Source organism: Mesoplodon densirostris, chromosome 17 (assembly GCF_025265405.1).
Source record: "Mesoplodon densirostris isolate mMesDen1 chromosome 17, mMesDen1 primary haplotype, whole genome shotgun sequence".
NCBI classification, from domain to species: domain Eukaryota; kingdom Metazoa; phylum Chordata; class Mammalia; order Artiodactyla; family Ziphiidae; genus Mesoplodon; species Mesoplodon densirostris.
Window position 1 is genome coordinate 63850879 of NC_082677.1, and position 19012 is coordinate 63869890.

General features: G+C 40.2%; 1 protein-coding gene across 6 annotated transcripts in view; it reads right to left on the bottom strand.

The window, feature by feature from the left end:
- Positions 1-19012, bottom strand: part of DZIP1 (DAZ interacting zinc finger protein 1) — a 53820-nt gene that overhangs the window by 2856 nt on the left and 31952 nt on the right. For 5 of the 6 annotated variants that reach the window (XM_060080094.1, XM_060080098.1, XM_060080097.1 and 2 more), the window contains 8 exons: positions 18082-18138; positions 13824-13883; positions 8783-8922; positions 5487-5649; positions 5064-5193; positions 2890-3080; positions 1621-1751; positions 235-409 (listed from right to left, as the gene is read on the bottom strand). In XM_060080094.1, the coding sequence (XP_059936077.1) occupies positions 235-409; positions 1621-1751; positions 2890-3080; positions 5064-5193; positions 5487-5649; positions 8783-8922; positions 13824-13883; positions 18082-18138 (1047 nt within the window). The remainder of the gene's footprint in view (positions 1-234; positions 410-1620; positions 1752-2889; positions 3081-5063; positions 5194-5486; positions 5650-8782; positions 8923-13823; positions 13884-18081; positions 18139-19012) is intronic. The other variant, XM_060080095.1, reaches the window with a different exon arrangement.

Consider the following 19012-nt stretch of genomic DNA (forward strand, 5'->3'; position numbering starts at 1 on the left):
GGCGTTTTCAAAAACAGATATTTTAGAAATTTAAAGACTAAGGATAAGACCTAAAATTAAATTTTAGAAAATTAGTAAATATATACAAATCAGTAAGTTGTTCACATTCAGTCCTTGTTAAAATAATGTAAGGAAAGCAAGATCTTTGTTATGCCAACAGTGTTTTTGTCTGATAATATATTAGCATAGCTTAGATATTTATAGAAGCTTCTGCTAGACACCAAAGCAGCGAACCTTCTCTCTTTGGCCCTTTCAGGTTAGTTTCAGCCCAGGCAATTGGCACTTGAGTAGAATTTGACTCATTCTTCACAGGTGGAGGTTCCTTCTGTTCTCTTCCAATTCTTCTCCCCAAAGATTTCTCTTCCTCTAAGGATGATATGTCCCAGTCATCATCGTCCACATCTACACACTGAAAAAAATACGTGGAGAATAATGAATGTTTCCTAAAGAAACTGTGCGTGTTCGAGCCCCTTGACCACTTTGTTGGCCAGACTGAGCCACTGTCACTAAATGATGAGAAGTTGGGAGCCTCAAAGGACCCCCCAATCTGGTCGTCTGGTCATCCCTGGAGGGGAAATGAAACGGACTTGGAAATCTGTGCTTTGAAAGCAGAGGGAATCACCTCTTTTTCTGTTCCTTGCTGTGGAAATGAACGTTTCCTACTCAGCAATCATGAATTTAGCAAATTCCAGGAACACTACGTTGTAGAAGTCAAGTCAGGATGCTCCCCAAGGAGCAGCTAGGCTGGCTCTGGGGCTCTTACCTCTGTGATACTAAGACATTTAACTGCAGGAGACATCACATGCGGGCCCTGCAGAAATGGCCCTGACCTAAAGGAGCGCGTGTTTCTCCGGCGCCCCTTCTAAGGAAGACGTGGTGGGTCTCTCTTGACCTTTTGTGACTTTTTGTCATTTTTGGCTGTGTAACACAAATGGCACTAACTTATGAACATAGTTTGACCAACTGCTCTGGATTCCACAGATGAGCAGGGGAGGAATGAAATCTAATGCAAGGGAAAAATTAAGAAAAGAGCAACTACTACTGCCAGACTCCATCAACACAGACGAGCCTGCCCAGGTCTCTGTCCACAGAAGCACTTCCGGTGCCTGCTGTGGAACCTTGGAGTGTGTCAGGGCCTCTCCTCCACTCGCGGAGGGGAGCTTGGCTTTGCCCTATGCTTGGGTCGTGGACCTGAAGCATCTCTCCACCGACTCTGGCACCCAACCCTGAAAGTCCCTATTTCACTTCCAGGTCTCGCCACGGTGGCAGAAAGGTTCCTAGACTCAGATCTGAAGTCCCCAGATTCTAATCAGTCACAAGTTTCTGTGAACAAACTACCTAATATCTGCAAATGTCAAATAATACACGTGACAGGATTGTGAAAACCTGTAAAACTTGATAAGCATAGGACGTATTATTACCATTATCCTTTCAATATCTTTAATTCTCTATGGAATAGGAAGAAATACGATACTGAAAACAAGACAATGTAAAAATCTCAACCTCTACTATACTAAATAATTATATTTGTTTTACATTTCACTGTAAAAAATACAATTATTAAGGTATATTCATTAAAAGATGAATTTGTGTATGCTTAGCAAGTAAAAGTGCTATTACCTTTAGATCTTCTTTTTGTGCTTTTTCGATGAACGTCTCAGCAACATTATGCCCACCAACTGGCTTATTCACACTTCTGTGATTTGAAACTGTCTTTTCAACTTTTCCAGTTAATGTTTTAATGGAGGTTCCTATAGGACCCACAGAAAATAGGCGAAGTTAAAAAAAAATTATATCTTCAGTTCCAAAATAACCTTACAAACAATTTGAGAGAGTCTAAGCTTTGCAAATACTTCCTTTAAAGAAATCATGTTCCTCTAGAATAGAAGAATAAAATTTTTAAATCAAAGAAGGATGGTCTCATTCAAGTACGTGGTCGGAAACTTTAATTTCAGTGAGGCAGCCTGCATGAATGGGATATTCATATATTTTCAAAACCAGTTGTTTTTAAATGATTAGTTATATTTTACATAATTATATAAATACATGGTATATACAAATTATACACAATAAACTAATTATATGTGATGTGTTTAAAATATATAATTTTTAAATTGCACTAAACAGAATTTCTTTTTTTTTTAAAAAAAAATGACCCTTCAGCGTCACTTCTCCTTAGCAAATTATCAGCAGTTACCGACTTGGACCTTATGTTCTTTTAGGATTGCCTCATATCCAAAAGGCAGCACAGTGTATTAGAACAGTTATTCTCAAGGTCACCCAGTGTTAGGGGTTGAATCGTGTCCCAAATGCGTATGTTGAAGTCCTTACCCCCATTACCTCAGAATGTGACCTTATTTGGAGGTAGGGCCTTTAAAGAGATAATCAAGTTAAGGTGAGGTCACTAGGGTGGACCCTAATCCAATACGACTGATGTCCTCACAAAAGCAGAAAATTTGGACATAGATGCATGCACAGAGAAAGTCAGTGTGACCAGACACAGGGAGGAGATAGCCATCTACAAGCCAAGGACAGAGGCATAGACTAGATCCTCTCCTCACAGCCCTCAGCCACCTTGATTTTGGTCTTCCAGCTCCTGTCGGTAAGTTTCTGTCGTTTAAGCCCACAGTATGTGGTAGTTTGTTTCAGCAGCCCTTATATTTGTTACTAATACATCCAGGCATCCCCAACCCCCTCCTCTCCTTCCACTTGAATATCAATGACCTGCTAAGCTCTGTCCATTTTCTTTAGGCAGCAGCAGCTTTTGGATTAGCCCCATCCTTTCCTCGGGCACTTTCTCAGCTCAGACTCCCAGTGCTTGTTGCCCCTAGGTGAGAACCACTGTCCTAAACAAAATTTCCAGAGGGATTTTCAAGAACAAAAGCTTACCTGTGGGCTTGGGAGAAATAGCAGAGTCCTTCACTTCACTTCCCTTGGTCCAGTCAGTGTCACTTTTGACGGTGTTCCTTCCAAAGCTATTCTTGTTGCTTTTAGATGACTGCACAGGAAGTAAGTCTGGCGAGGCACAGGCCTGGAGGTCTTCAATATCCAGCTCTTCCTCTGAACTGAAAAGAGAGGTCCTGAACAAATCAAAACCCAAATGGGGGACGCTGTTTTCAGGATTTACCATGTGTCCCTTAAAGCAGTGGGAATTTTCTCCAGAGAGCATAACAGACACCCATGTGGCCACAGAACAAGATGGCAGCCAGGGCCACAAAAGGCCGAAGACTCATTTCAAATCCAGACCTGCCAGCCACATGGCATATTTACCAAAATGAGCTGAAGTTAGGACATTACTCCTTGAAGCCCAAATTTGTATATTCTTAATATTGGTTTTCACACACCTAAGAAAAATATTTCACAGTGGAAAAAAATATTTTTGCAATAAAACTATGTCATCTTTTAAAATAGTGCCATTACTTACAGCTTACCTTTACACGGCACCCTACAAAGGACTTTTACATAAATATGTAATCTCATTTGTATCGTCACATGAATTATCACCCCATTTTAAAGTGAAACAGAAATTCAGAGTGGTATTTACTCATTTAAAAAATATTCATTGAGCACCTAAATTCCACACAACGTTCAGTTACACTACATCCCATGAAATAAGGCTCTTCCCATGAGATTATGTACATGAAAAGTACTTTTGAAGGGTGAATTATTATTTATACTGTCTTTAATATATTTATTCTGTCTCTAGTATATATACAAAATGCCTTAATGAAGAAATAAAGCATCAATATCGCCAGAACAAGTCAATGATGATGAATTCAATTATTATAAAATTAGTTCTACTCAATTAATAACAATAATATACCTACAATTTATTGAGTACCCACATGTGCCAAGTACTGAGGCTGAGCCCTTTTCATATGTTCTCATTTAATTTGTAGAACTATCCTGTGAAAAAGGTAGCATCATCCCATATTACAGATAAGAAAACAGAGCCTTTTTAACAGGCAAGCAACTGAATCAGTGTCACACAGTTAAGGAATGACTGAGCTAGGGTTCTTAGTATCATAAGAGAGCCTAAGAGAGATTATCACCTTCCACAAGGAGCTAGAACACTAAAATCTCATCCGGCTACACTATCATGGATCCAGACATTAAAAAGCAACATCACGCATTTATCGAACATTACTAGACACTGGGCAGGAGGTGGGCAGTTGGGGGAAAAAAAAAATAACAGAAATGACTCAGGTGTGGTCCCACTTGTTAATGGAGGTCACATGGGATAAGTGCTGTTGACCCAGGTAAATATCTGATAAAGAAACAAAGATGTAACAAAGGAATCACAGATTAAATATGATGTGTACTAATTATGGCTCTAGTGAACCACAATGAACATACTAATTTACAATGAAAGAAATGTTCAGTGAAAAGAATTTTTAAACATCACCACCCCCTGCTCCCTCAGTATTCACTCAATAGTTGAAGACTTTTGGGGAAAATGATCTTCTCTGATATTTTCCTTAACTCTAAAAGCAAGAGAAAAATATTTCTGGTGTAAGTGAATAATGTAATTTAAAATAGATTTCTATGGAATTGGTGATTTTTGCTTTATTAAAGGGTGAGCAGCAGCAACTCTCCCTGAGACAATGAGAGATGGGTAAGCATTCCAAGTGTGATTCTCTGTTGGGTCAAACACTGCCGTGGGCTGAATGTTTGTGGCCCCCTAAAATTCATATGTTGAAGCCCTAACCCTCAGTGTGATGGTATCTGGAGATGGAGTGATTAGGTTTCGATGAGATTATGAGGATGGGGCCCACATGAAGAAATTAGTGTCCTTGTAAGAAGACAAAGAGAGACCAGGGCTCTCTTGCTCTCCCTGGCATGTGAGGACACAGTGAGAGGGTGGCCGTCTGTGAGTCCTGGAAGAGAAACCTTACCAGAACCTGACTGTGCCAGCACCCTGATCTCAAACTTCTAGCCTCCAGAAGTGTGAAAGAATAAATTTCTGTTGTTTAAGCCACCCAGTCTATGGTAGTTTGTTATGGCAGCCCAAGCTGACTGAAATGAACGTTAATAAAAAAAATTTTAGGCTTGAAAATACTCACTTTGGAACAGATGTCCTATCGGTAGAAACAGGTCTTTGTCTAACCAACTGTCTGCTTTTGGGAGGAAGAGGTATTGCTTTGGGTATTTCTCCAGTTGAAAGAGTGTCCACTTGAGAAGCACTGGACCTGGCTGGAATAGTAGTGTCATTCGTGAGTCTCCATGATGTGAAAAGCAGAATAAAATACTACAATACTGTCTATGCTGGTACTGAAACGAACAAGCCTGTCTCTAGGGTCTAGACTCTACACTACAGGGGGTTTTTAACGTAAAAACCACAATCTAAGACCCAACATTTAATGGTTCAAACAATAATAGAGTTGCCAATTAAGTTCCAAGGTTTGTGAACCATTTAAAATTATGAAACGGTTGTTCTGTTTTGCTCCCATCTGCAGAAATGAAATGGCAGTTGGTAGCAGGCTTACCTGTGGACAGTAGTGTTCTCTCCTCAGCTTTACGGCTGACCTGATGTTCAAGGAATTCACGAATTTGCTGAAGGTTAGGTATTTGTCTTTCTCGTTCATGTCTTACTGATTCTACGGTTGTTAGCACTCTATTCAAGTGGTCACTTGGAATACTGCGTGTATCCTGAAGGAATAAAATGTTAAGTTAATCAATTATCCTGGGATGTTTTTCATTTCATGGACATTTGTCTGCATTAACCATGCCAACCTTTCGTCCTTACTGCTGCGTGTAAGGACGACATATAACACACGGTCCCAGTCCCAAAGGAGCTCACGGGGCAGTGGGACACATAACATGTGTGTATGATTGTACGTGACTGGCTAAGGTACGGGGCTGTAGGGGCCAGGACCAAATGCATGGAAGGCGTGTGTGTGACTGATTAACCAACAGTGCAAGGTGTGTGACAAGGACCGAATGAGTCCACAAGGGCTAAAGGAACTCAGGGAGAGGGGCTGTCAGAGGCCCCACTGGGCCAAGAAGCCTTCAGGGGGAGGCTGGGCTGTGCCTGAAGGATGGGTGGAGTGAAACAAGTAGAAAGAGGGAGAGTTCCAGATGGGTGGGATCACCTTGCGGGAAAGGCAGGCAATGGGACAGAAACAGTCAAGGCATGTCTAGTGGTTAATGCTACAGAGGAATGGGTGAGGAGAGCAGAAAAGGAGACTGATGCCAAAATGAAAAGCTTAAAGGTTGGTTATTCCACAGGTAAGTGAAAATCCTCAGAGGTTTTCAATTAGGAAAATGCCATAATTTAAGAGGTGATTTGAGAAAATTCTTTTGGATTTGAAGGGTATCTAGACAGAAGAAAACCACTTAAAGAGCTATTTATTCATTTATTCAATATCAGTGTCACACACACACTCCCATCTCCTCCCCACCATTCCCCTCAGTCTTCCCCATCCCAGGAAGTGGCTCCACCACCCTCCCAGTTGCTCAGGGGACAGAAATCTCCATCATCAGATCAACTGCTACCTCCAAGAAGAAGTTTTCTCTGACCTCAGTTATTCATTCCCCTCTACTTTTCCTTCATTTCACATCCTACAGTCTGTCATTATGGATCGACCACCTGTTTGTGTGAGCAGGTGTTGAATATGTCTTCCTGTACCCTGCAGCTGGATGGAAAGACCCAATACTGTACAAATGTCAGTTCTTCCTAAATAATACACAAAATTTAAGGCATTTTCAATCAGAATCCCCACAGGGGTTATTCTGGAACTGCAGCAGCTGTTTCTAAAGTTCATTGTAAAACAAAATATGGAAGAACTGCCAAGAAACTTTTGAAATAAGACTAATGAAAAAGGCATGACCTATAACAGATACTAAAGTACAGGACAAAGTTACTAAAATTAAACCAGTATGGTGTTAGCAAAGGAATACAAAAAATAGTTGAAAGGGCAGAACCGTTGAAAGTCCAAAAATAAATCCAGATGTATGTAAAAATGTCCTATATGATAAAACTGCTACTTTGAGCAAACAAGGAAAGGGTGGATTACTCAATGAAAGATATTGAGACAACTGATCCAACTGGAAATAAGGTTAGATCTCCAACTCATTGTTTCCAAACTTAATTGTTAAAGCCCAGATAGACAAAAAAAGTAAACAAAAAACTATGTAAGCATTAGGAAAAAAATATAGCGTGTTTTTATAATCTTAGGATAAAAGGAAACGTCCCCAATAAAATATATAACCCCAAAACCATATGCAGACTGGAACTGGAACTCTCACACACTGATAGGGACAGTGTAAACTTTTACACTTTGGAAAATTATTTGGCTACACCTATTAACACTAAACATGTATACTCTTAGACTCGGCAATGTCATTCCTAAATATACATCCAAGAGAAAGGAATGCCTATGTCCACCAAAAGACATGCACAAGAATGTAATGGCCAAAAAGAGCCCCAAACTGAAAATCCAAATGTCCATCAACAGGAGAATAGATAAAATGTTGTATATTCATACAATGGAATACTATACCACAAACTACTGCTAAGTGAAACAGTAAGTATGAAGCTTACAGAAAAAATCATAAGCAAAAGAAGTGACACAAAATAAAGCACAGTGTAGGATGCCACTCCTATGAGGATCAAGAACCAAAAAAAAACTAAGTCAGAAGAGCCATTACCTCTGGCTGGGGAGTCCAGAGCTATATTGACTAAGGAAAGCAAAAGAGAGTCTTCTAGGGTGTTGGCAATGATGGATCTCTTTCTTGATCTGGGTGGTGGTTACAGATCATACACACAACCCCCCCACATGTACATACAAATCTGTATACACACGTATATGTGTATATACACACATACATTCACATTCAGATACACACAAATGCATGCACATGTGTATATACATGTATACATACATACACACACAGATTTATGCACACACACGTATACACAATATCCACACACGTGCATATACACACAGACCCGCATACACGAACACACGACACACAGCCACACACAAACATACATGCATTGCATGTACGTTATGCACACATGTACATGTGCACATATCTGCGCACATTCCATGCACATACTTTTGTATACACATACATATATGCACATGTGATGTATATACACATACACACACAGGTATATAAATTCAGGTTGTCCAATTAAGTTTGTGTATTTTATGTATGCAATGAAAAATGTAAAAAGCAAAGAGTATATATAACATGATGTACAGAACGATTCAATCTGGCAACAATGTGAAATACAATTCATTCATCCATTCATTTAATAAGGGTAGCTTGAGTGCTGCTTTTGTAACAGGCAGTAATTCGGAGTTAGCATCAGAATGTAAGCAGCCCTGCAACTGCCTGGATGCAAACCCTGGCTCCTTCATCACGAACATGTTACCTGAAGCAAGTTACTTCACCTCTCTGTAAAATACAGATGATATTGTCACCTACCTAAGAGATTAGTTTCTATGTTTAAATGAGTTACTATCTGGAAAGCTCTCTGAAAGGTGCCAGGCACCCAGTGAATGCCAGCTGAAGTGTTGAATGAATCATGTCACATTAGCCTCCGATCTCCATATGTGACAGAACTGACATGCCTTCTTCTCTTCTCTGATCCTTTCTTATTTAGAAAACAAAATAGGGAACTCCCTGGCAGTCCAGTGGTTAGGACTCCGCACTTTCACTGCCATGGCCCGGGTTCGATCCCTGATTGGGGAACTAAGATCCCGCAAGCCACGCGGTGCAGCCAAACAAGACAAAACAAAACAGCAAATATTCCCAAAGTGGGTGAACTTACTGCACTAATCCCCAAGGCTTCCAGTTTCTCCACCAAACGCTGCTTGAAGACTGTTCTTATTTCCTTAATGAGGGAAGGGTTAGTCTTCAAATTTTTCCTTAAACATATCTTGTTATTTAATTTCTGTTCATTTTCCTTTCCTGAAATAAGTTTTTATAACGTATTAAAAAGGAATTAAACAAATACATTAAACCTCTAAGCAGAAAATGGCAAAACACGACTTCTAAACAGCACGCAAGCATTTATAATGTTTTCAAGTTTTTGAATAGTTCAGTCATTCAGCACAATATATAATGCTTAAGTACTGTAGCTTTTAAAACTACCTTATGGGGATATATGTATATGTATAGCTGATTCACTTTGTTATACAGCAGAAACTAATACACCATTGTAAAGCAATTATACTCCAATAAGTCTGCTTCAAAACTTCAGTATCTTTCAAGACTTTTTCTTGATCACTTAATCAAATTATAGCTAGATAAATAATGTGAGAAATACGTCTCTAGAGAAGCAAAATTGAAAAAACGTATTTAGAAGTTTAATGTTTAATCCTAAAATTATTTGTACTACTTCCTCAAGAATTCATTACTCCTAAATTCAGTTAGAGTTTAGGTATCATTTAAGGAAGAAAAAGCCCTATGTCTTTTAAATAATTAAGTTTTTATATAATAAATTTAGTGGAGGTTAAGTTCACATAAAATTTCAAAATGTGAAGATTATTATCCCTCTCAAAATACTTACCAAAATGAAAACGAAATTAAAAAAAAGTCTTAGGAAAAGTATATTTTGCTTAAAACCACCTATAATTAAAAACAAAGAAAGGGCTTCCCGGGTGGCGCAGTGGTTGAGAGTCCACCTGCTGATGCAGGGGACACGGGTTCGTGTCCCGGTCCGGGAAGATCCCACATGCCTCAGAGCGGCTGGGCCCGTGAGCCATGGCCGCTGAGCCTGCACGTCCGGAGCCTGTGCTCCGCAACGGGAGAAGCCACAGCAGTGAGAGGCCCGCATACCGCAAAAAAAAAAAAAAAAAAAAAAAAAAGCAGGCCAGATTCTCCTAATGTTTCCTTCCTTATTCCTTTTATTCCCTACCAAAAAATGTCTAGTTTAAGAGGGTTTGGAGAAAGGGCCATGATTACAACGACCTTGAAGAACTGAGTCCTTATGTCAAAGGAAACTCAAGGAAAAAGCCTCAAGGAAAAAGCCTCAGTGCTGGGTAGTTGAGACCCTTCGTGAACATCCAAAGGCAGATCTGGGAGATTGTGACAATGATACTATTATCATTTGGAAGTCTATTCTCCTAACAAAAGAATTTCGCCCAAAGAAGGGGGCACCAAATGCCACTGCCTAGGTCTGGGGCTGCAGGCGGGTCCTCACAGATACTCCATTGTTCCGTGGTCTTATCCACCTCAGCAGATGGAATTTTTAGGTTCTGATGGCATGTGGAGTTGCAGAAGACCTTGAAAATATGCCTTTTGGTTAAGATGTTTTCTAAATACTAGTCAAGTCCAGTAGTAAAGAATATTTCTGTTCATTAATTTTAACAGTTTTGCTGAAGGCAAAACTGGTCAAATTACTATTTGTACATTAAATAGGAGGGAAAATCCTGCATGATGATGCTTTTCTATACTTTGCTTTGGTGGCTCGCTAAATCAAAACTATGAAATTTTATGTGATTCTATATGAATAAAAATCAGAAGTAATCTTAAACTTTATATTGTCAGCATTCATGCTGTTGTTTTCCCACCAATGTTTTTCCACTATTCTGCAACCACACACACACAAAAACCACTTCTGTCCTAGGAACTAAATCCATCAGAATCTAGAGGATTTGCAGAAGACCTTGAAGATATGCCTTTTGGTTAAGATGTTTTCTAAATACTAGTCAAGTCCAGTAGTAAAGAATATTTCTGTTCATTAATTTTAACAGTTTTGCTGAAGGCAAAACTGGTCAAATTACTATTTGTACATTAAATAGGAGGGAAAATCCTGCATGATGATGCTTTTCTATACTTTGCTTTGGTGGCTTGCTAAATCAAAACTATGAAATTTTATGTGATTCTATATGAATAAAAATCAGAAGTAATCTTAAACTTTATATTGTCAGCATTCATGCTGTTGTTTTCCCACTATTCTGAAACCACACACACACAAAAACCACTTCTGTCCTAGGAACTGAATCCATCAGAATCTAGAGGGCTTAGCTGCAGCCACAGCTGTTACTGGCTTTGGCTGCTGGTTGGCCAGCAAGTCTGCAACTGTCTGGGGCTAAAAGTAAAAGGACGTACCAGGAGAGAACCTGGAAGTCATGGAGCTACCATTGAAATAGATGCGCCTCCCACCCCAATTAGGCAAAGAAAATTCTTTGGCCAGCATCGCAGATATAAGGAATGACACAGAAGCACAGCTTGAAGAGAGGCTCTGGGACATGGGGCCACCTGCAGGGGTCAAGTGATGCCCAGATGGATTGGCCAGTCTAGAAGAGTTGCAAGGCCTCTGATGGCAGTAACTGAATTCATTTGCTGACGGGTCTGGGTTCACCCTCAACCCCTGAAGACAAGTTCATTTTGATGTCCAAGTGCCCCCAAATGACAGAAGATTAAACATTTCCCTCTGTCCTCAAATTCCCTTTACATGTTTGTGCTCACTTTGGAAAGCATTTGTGAATAATTAGAAAACCCTTAATAGGAAGAACTCGTACAAGGCTGGGGCTGGCTGACAGAAGCGAGAGAAAGAAGGTAGAGTGGATAGGAAAAAATAATAATAAAGTTTTTATGTAAAGGTGAAATGAATTACTTGAAAGACAATCAGAGCTGAAGATTTTAAATAAAGCACGTATTGCTCACCAAGATCAACAAGGCAAAATGTTCTAGAGATCAGCATTTCCTCTAATTAAAAATTTTAAAGCATGCCCAAGCAGATGGCCAGACTAACCCACACGTGGGATCAGTTACATCAGACTTACAACACACCATTTATGGTAAGCAAATAATTGTAGCGCAAAGCAAGTAGTAAAAAAACAAAACAAACAAACGCCCAAAAAGCAAAATGAAGCAAAACACAACAGAATTTCTGAGGTAGAGGGGACTTGATCATCTAGTACTCAATCTCCTCATTATTCACACGAGGACTCTAAAACCAGAGGTAAAGAGACTTTCCCAAAGGTCACCCAGCCAGTCCTGCAAAGGCTGGAACAGTTTGCCTTCCTCCATCTCTTTGTTCTTTGCATTAAACTACGGAAAACAGAAAACCTAGACTTTCGTTCCAGCACTGTCACTAATTAAACTCGACAACCTGGAGCAAGCTCCTAATCCCCCCATATTTCAAGTTTCTGAAAAATAAAATAGCCCCCAAGGTTCCTCTTGGCCCTCACATTCTAACATCCTACAGAACAGCAAGATCAAGTCTGCCTCGACACAACTGTCAGAAAGTAAGGATGAGGAAACAGTCTCATATGAGTTACTTCTCGGTAAAAAGTTGTACTGTTTTTGCAAACCATTGCTAAGATTTATCTGCACAGGCATTTGTCTGCAAATATTAGTACAAGCTGAGGAATTTATTGATGGCAATTAATCTGCTGCCAGCATGCTGGCTCCACGGAGGCACTAGAAAGATGTGGTCACTGGTTTCTGTGGCAGTGCGCTGGGACTTGGCTGTTCTCAGCGGTCCTCAGCACTTTCTCATCCCTCACCAGAGCTGTGTCTGAACACGTGGAGGGTGGCAAAGATTATTTTCTTTCCCAACTCAGCTCCCTAAATGTGGCAACAGCCGATGATGGTGTTTGCTGTCAACGATCCCTAACTCATGCCTTACATGGTCTAGGTAGAATTCTAAAAGAAACACAGGCAGACTATGCAGTGGGTGAAACCTGGAACTGAAATGGGGATGATGGGCAAATCAGGATTCCTCTTGGAAACAAGGTGACTCATTTTTAAATGAGTGTGAACTATATGACTTGCGATTCCAGTTTCAAACATTTGGACCCTACCTATGAACCTCCTGACACATTTCATAGATTCTTCTGAGAATAAAGGATTTTGTGTTTCAGACATCAATACATGATACTTATGTAGGAGAGAGAAAGCATGTTACATGCAAGTAAAATGAAAATACACATCATGTAGATGTTATAGATATGCCTGATGTAGTCCCTTCTCAATTTGTAGCCTTGACAAACAAACAAAAAAACTGGAAAAAGTCTAGAGAACACATAAGAAGTTATAACAAATATCAAGAATTCACATATTAGAACATATAATTTTACTTCTCTCCTAAAAAAAAGGACAAAACCAGAGCCCACGTAAATATTAACAATTTGCTTTCTCCTAAAGAAGTGAAATATGGTAAAGCATTATTATTACTAAGGAGAAAATTATGATAAACTGATTCAAACATAATTGTTTCAGGATAAATCTAGCATTAGAAAATATTCTTAATAATGTAAATAAATATTCATAAGCTTCAAAGATTAGTTGATAGAAAAATAAGTTTTATTATTATGACCAAATAAAACGAGGAAATTATCTCCCCAAACCTGTAACAGCTCCCAAATTCTGCCATTAAGATATTCTGCATGTAAACAGTCCACATTCAGAGCTTAGACATTATGCCTTCCTTGTTATTAAAAACAATTTTTGAAATGGGCACTTCAGCTATTCATTTCATAGATTCAGGGCATGAGAAATAACTACTGTGACATGAATATTTTTGTATAATCTGGCACACAACTGTGTCGACTTGTCATCTGATCAAAAAATCTCTGCATTGACATAAAGGCTTAAAATAGTTTTTCAAGTTCACTGACACAGGAAATTTCTTATTCATATGCTAAGAAACAGTAAAGCGGGGGAAAAATATAACAGCACATTGGGGGAATAGGATGACAGAATACTACATGTAGATTGAAAATGTAATCCAAACCTAAATGTCTTCCCTAATTTTGATACACTATGATAAAAACCACTGAATCATACTTCCAAGGCTTGGGTTTTAGCATCGAAATGTGATTGATGCAGATATAAACCCTGATCAAGCTCCTTCTTACCTTTTTCTTCCTCTGGAAGTTCTTCTATTGGTTCCAGTATGTGTGATGAGACTGCCTGTTCTATTAATGAGGAAAAATAAGAATAGTACAAATAGGTCAACAGCAAAGTAAAATTAGTTCCTTTCAAACAATTTTGAAAGATATCATTCCACAGTATTTTAATCATGCCTAAAATAGCAAGAATTTACTGGGAAAAAAATATAAAGGCTGCCAGTTAAAGCTGGTCGCTTTTCCATAGTATCTTCCCTTGCTGCGTATTTTCTGTTAACTCCACTCTCAGGAAATTACATTTTAAATAATAAAGTTAAAATTTATTGCTCATCAACTTAGTGCCAGACATGATTTTTTTAAGGCACAAGAACACAACTGCAAAAGATCTTCTTCACTTATCCCTAAAAATATTTTCCTTGTATCTTGACCAGGTGACTAGATAGAAAATTATTGAAAATATTCAATTTCCAAAGATAAAAACATAAAAAATCCCCAGGGCCTTGGGATTCCCACTTCTTGCCAGCCCCAGGGTCTTTAAGTGGAAGGACCAGAATGGTAAAAGGGCAAGGAGAGGTATCCTGGGGTCAGCAGCAGGACTGAGACCCATTCTTATACACCTTCGTGTCCCTAAACCACGTTTCAAGACCTAGTTCTGCTCCCAGAGAGTCACCAGGGTGAAGCTGAGGAGCTGAGAGAGAAGACAGGCTTTTCCCAATCCCACCCCAGAACAGTGGCCGGCGGAGATGAGGCCTCTGGGTGACTTCCCAGGGAAATGTCACTGTGCCCACACACAAGGAAACCCGCAGGCAGCACGGATAAAGCAAACCCCATCCGATCAACAGAGGGAAAGCTCCTTCATGGAGAAGGTCAGGTTTTGGCTGAAGGTCTAACTAACCACAGCAGTCAGGCATTAGGCACAGAATGAAATGCAACCGAAAGTCTGACTTAGGAGGTGCCTGGGCCCCTCATCTTCAGCCTGGAGACTGACATGGGGCACCTGCCCAGAGAGCTCTCCACCTGCTCCCACAAAACGGGGGTCATTTCATCCTGCCACCAGACCCCAGGGTGGGCGAGGCTAATAACAGCAACAATTCCTCAGTGCTCACCGGGCTGCCAGGCACAGATCTAAGAGCTTTGCACGTATTACCTCGGACTTACTACCTCCTACTTTGAAGGTCTGGCTTTTAATTTACTAAAGGGTGTTTCTGATACTCTATTTTAGGCATATACACATATACACATACACACACATATACATATAATAGGAATATACAAATAAATACGTATTATATTTAGGTGTTTAAAAATAGGCTCTTACAGCTTGTTCAGCAATCTACTCAACATATCTGACATTGACTGTATGGGAGAAATGCATGTTAAACTACTTTCAAAAGAACTTTCGGAACACAGCCTATTAGTAAATAGGAGTCCACTTTAATTTTGAAATGTAAACATGGCCCTGCAAAGGAGCATGTAATTCCATCCATGTAACACAACTGGTGAACATCAAAAAGGTGCTTTCATATTTGTTATTCAGCATCAAGATTTTAAAGTGATACAAATAAAGAAAAAAAATGTGTACCTATGTGTGGCAAGGGATGTTAACTAGACTTTTTTTTTTTTTGCGGTACGCGGGCCTCTCACTGTTGTGGCCTCTCCCATTGTGGAGCATAGGCTCCGGACGCGCAGGCTCAGCGGCCATGGCTCACGGGCCCAGCTGCTCCGTGGCATGTGGGATCTTCCCGGACCGGGACACGAACCCGTGTCCCCTGCATCGGCAGGCGGACTCTCAACCACTGCGCCACCAGGGAAGCCCCTCAAATCTCTTTTGCATACTCTATGCTCAGCCCAACAATTCGTCTGCACCAATAACTCACATCCAGTGCTTTCCTGCCACGTTTTGCTCCTACTTTTTGCTTTGTCTCAGCTGAAAGGAGTGTGCCCCCTCCCTGGGGCAACCCATGTCTTATAACTGACGGCCTCAATCCAGGAAAATTCCAAAGTGCCCACCCCAGCTCTAAAGCTCCTGGTCAGACTTGCTGAGGCCTCCGCTGCAGCTGCATGTGGGATCAACATCCCTTTAACGCCCAACCCTGCTCCTCTCATAGGTGTTGTCTGAGAGCACTGCCCAAATGACACCCGCAAACCTCCAGCCCAGAGTCTGCGTCTCAGGGAACCCAACCTCAGCCGGTGAGTAATCATGAGATTTCTCATGGTAAAGGACCTCATCAAGCTTTGAGACAGAACAAAAGGAAGGACAGAGAGGAAGTTGGGCTAATTAATGCTGTGTGATACGTGACCAGCCCTCCCTGTGCCCCTGCCCCCCAGCACCTGGGGAAGCTGCCATAGCTGGGGGTGGCCAGGCAGTGGGCCGCCACCAAGCCTCCTCCCCTGCCCCTGCCCATTGAGATGCCCACAAATCAGCTTTGATCCCAATCCAAGGGTTGTGGGCCTCGTGCCAGGTCTGGCTGGCATTTAAAATGAGCATTTCAATCCCAACAGATGCCAGCAAGGGGGCATGGCTGATTCAGGCTAGGGTCCACACAGAACACAGTGCTCTAGGACTGATAGATTTGTCAGGACCCTGGAATCAGCCCCAGAGAGCATTACATGCCTACTGTATGTGTCCTTTATCGGGTACCAAAAATATAAAACGAAGAAAATATGGCCCTCGTGTAATGCCAGATAGGAGGCTAACAAGAACAAGGTGGGAAACAAAAGAAACTGAAACACGTGTTGAGGTACAAAAAAGAAGTAGCCAGCAATGCCTTATAAAAATCAACCCTACTACTGAACAGCACAGGGAACTCTATTCAATACTCTGTAATGGGCCTATACGGGAACAGAATCTAAAAAAGAGTGGAAAAAAATCAACCTTAGGGCTTCCCTGGTGGTGCAGTGGTTGAGAGTCCGCCTGCCGATGCAGAGGGCGCGGGTTCGTGCCCCGGTCCGGGAGGATCCCACATGCCGCGGAGCGGCTGGGCCCGTGAGCCATGGCCGCTGAGCCTGCGCGTCCGGAGCCTGTGCTCCGCAACGGGAGAGGCCACAACAGTGAGAGGCCCACGTACCACCACCAAAAAAAAAAAAAAAAAAAAATCAACCTTAAAGAAGGAGGCAACAGAGAGATTTTAGACCTGACATAAATAAAATGAATAGAGAATAATTGCCAGAGATAATTTTCTCATATCTTCAATATTAAAGGAAGTTTCTATAGGTCAAACATACATTTTAACTCTGTTACTGGTTCAAAGGAAAAAACCCTGCATGTTCTAAACACTTGTAAATAATAACATCCAATATGTGAAGAATGTATGCATTACGTATTAAAAACACATGCCAAAGGGAACCGATCCACCTGAAATGATCTTAGGAAAAAAGTAAGGGGCAATAAACACTTCATGAATCAGTCAGTGAATAAAAAGGATAATTACAAAAGGCCATGATATATGGACCAAAATATTTCTGAAGACAAAAAAGTCCAACTCGACTGACCACAGATTTAAGTCCTAACTAACAGGCTAAAAAGAGAAGTGGAATGAAGTAATCATTAGATTCCAGAAGCATTTGTAGGTAAGACAGGAAAAATGTGGTCCCCCTCCCATCCTAATTCATTTAATATACAGCAGACTTTAGGAAAACAATATATTAAACAGATACTATAAAAACTGTTAGCACCTTAGCTGTATAAAAATAAAACATGTCTATAAATATTCACCCTGTCTACTGGATCATGTTAATAATAATTATCAGTCTGTGGCCTGGTCCAAGAACTGGATCCTGGCAGCAGTTTCATCCAGTGGTTCCTACTTTTTTCTTTTGGTTTCCATCACATGTCTTTTCTAGCTTTTTTCCAACCAATCACTGAAACTGTTTGTTTAAAAAAGGTGACTTGCTGCCACATTGAAAGTTATAAAAACAGTCACATATGCCCTGTGGCATGTGCTGGTTGGCTGGTCTAGTAGAAAGTCATCCTCTCACCCAATACCTACTACTTTCTCCCAAATATCATAAATGATCCAAGTACTACCCGGAGTTAAAATCTGTACCTGTGAGCCCAGCAATAGATACATTTTATACTTTATGACTGGTGGGTATGATCAGTTCACAGTAACTTTACATAGGAAGACTGCAGTTTTATTAACTGTTTTGCATTCACCAAAATGTTTTGTTGGCATAATTACCCCACACAGAAGCACTTTCAGTTAATAAGTTACCTAACTCAGGGTGGAAACTGTACATAGAACGCTGAGGCTTTGCTGAAACTTACCATGTGCCATTGTTAGACTTGACTTAGCATCCAAAGTCTGTGGGGCTGGGGCATTCACTGAAAAAGCATAAAAAGAAAAAGCTCACAGTGTTCTGTAATTATAGCGTCAGCACCTGAACATGATGATAACCAAATATTCATCAAATTAGTCAAGATATATACAGACGATGAGGGACAAAAGACAAAAGATATTACCGACTAAGCTAAACCAATTTCTAAATAACAGCCTATGGAAATATAACTCACCCGCTTAAAATATACAATTCAGTGGGTTTTATCATAGTCAAAGAGGCAAACTATTATATATAGGATGGATAAACAACAAGGTCGTACTGTATAGCACAGGGAACTAACTATATCCAATACCCTGTGATAATCCATAATGGAAAAGAATATGAAAAAGAATATTTATGTATAACTGAGTAACTTTGCTGTACAGCAGAAATTAAACACAACATTGTAAGTCAACTATACTTCAATTAACTTAAAAAAATACAGTCAGAGTTGTACAACCGTAACCACTATCTAATTCTTGAACATTCTCACCACATGTACACCTCCCAAAAATACCCGTATCTATTAGCCCTATCTCTCCCTCCCCCCAGCGCCTGGCAACCACTGATCTACTTTCTGTCTCTATGGATTTGCCTATTCTGGTCCTTTCATATAAATGGAATCATACAATTAAATATGTGGTCCTCTGTGATCGGCTTCTTTAACTTAGCATCATGTTTTCAAGGTTCATCCATGTTGTAGCATGTGTCAGCATCAGCATGTATTTTTATGGCCAAATAACGTTCCGTTGTATGGACAGATAACATTTTATTTATCTTTTCATTAGTTGATGGACATTTGGGTTGTTTCCACTTTTTACCTATTATGAATAATGCTGCTATGAATATTCATGTACAATAAACCAATTAAACAAACT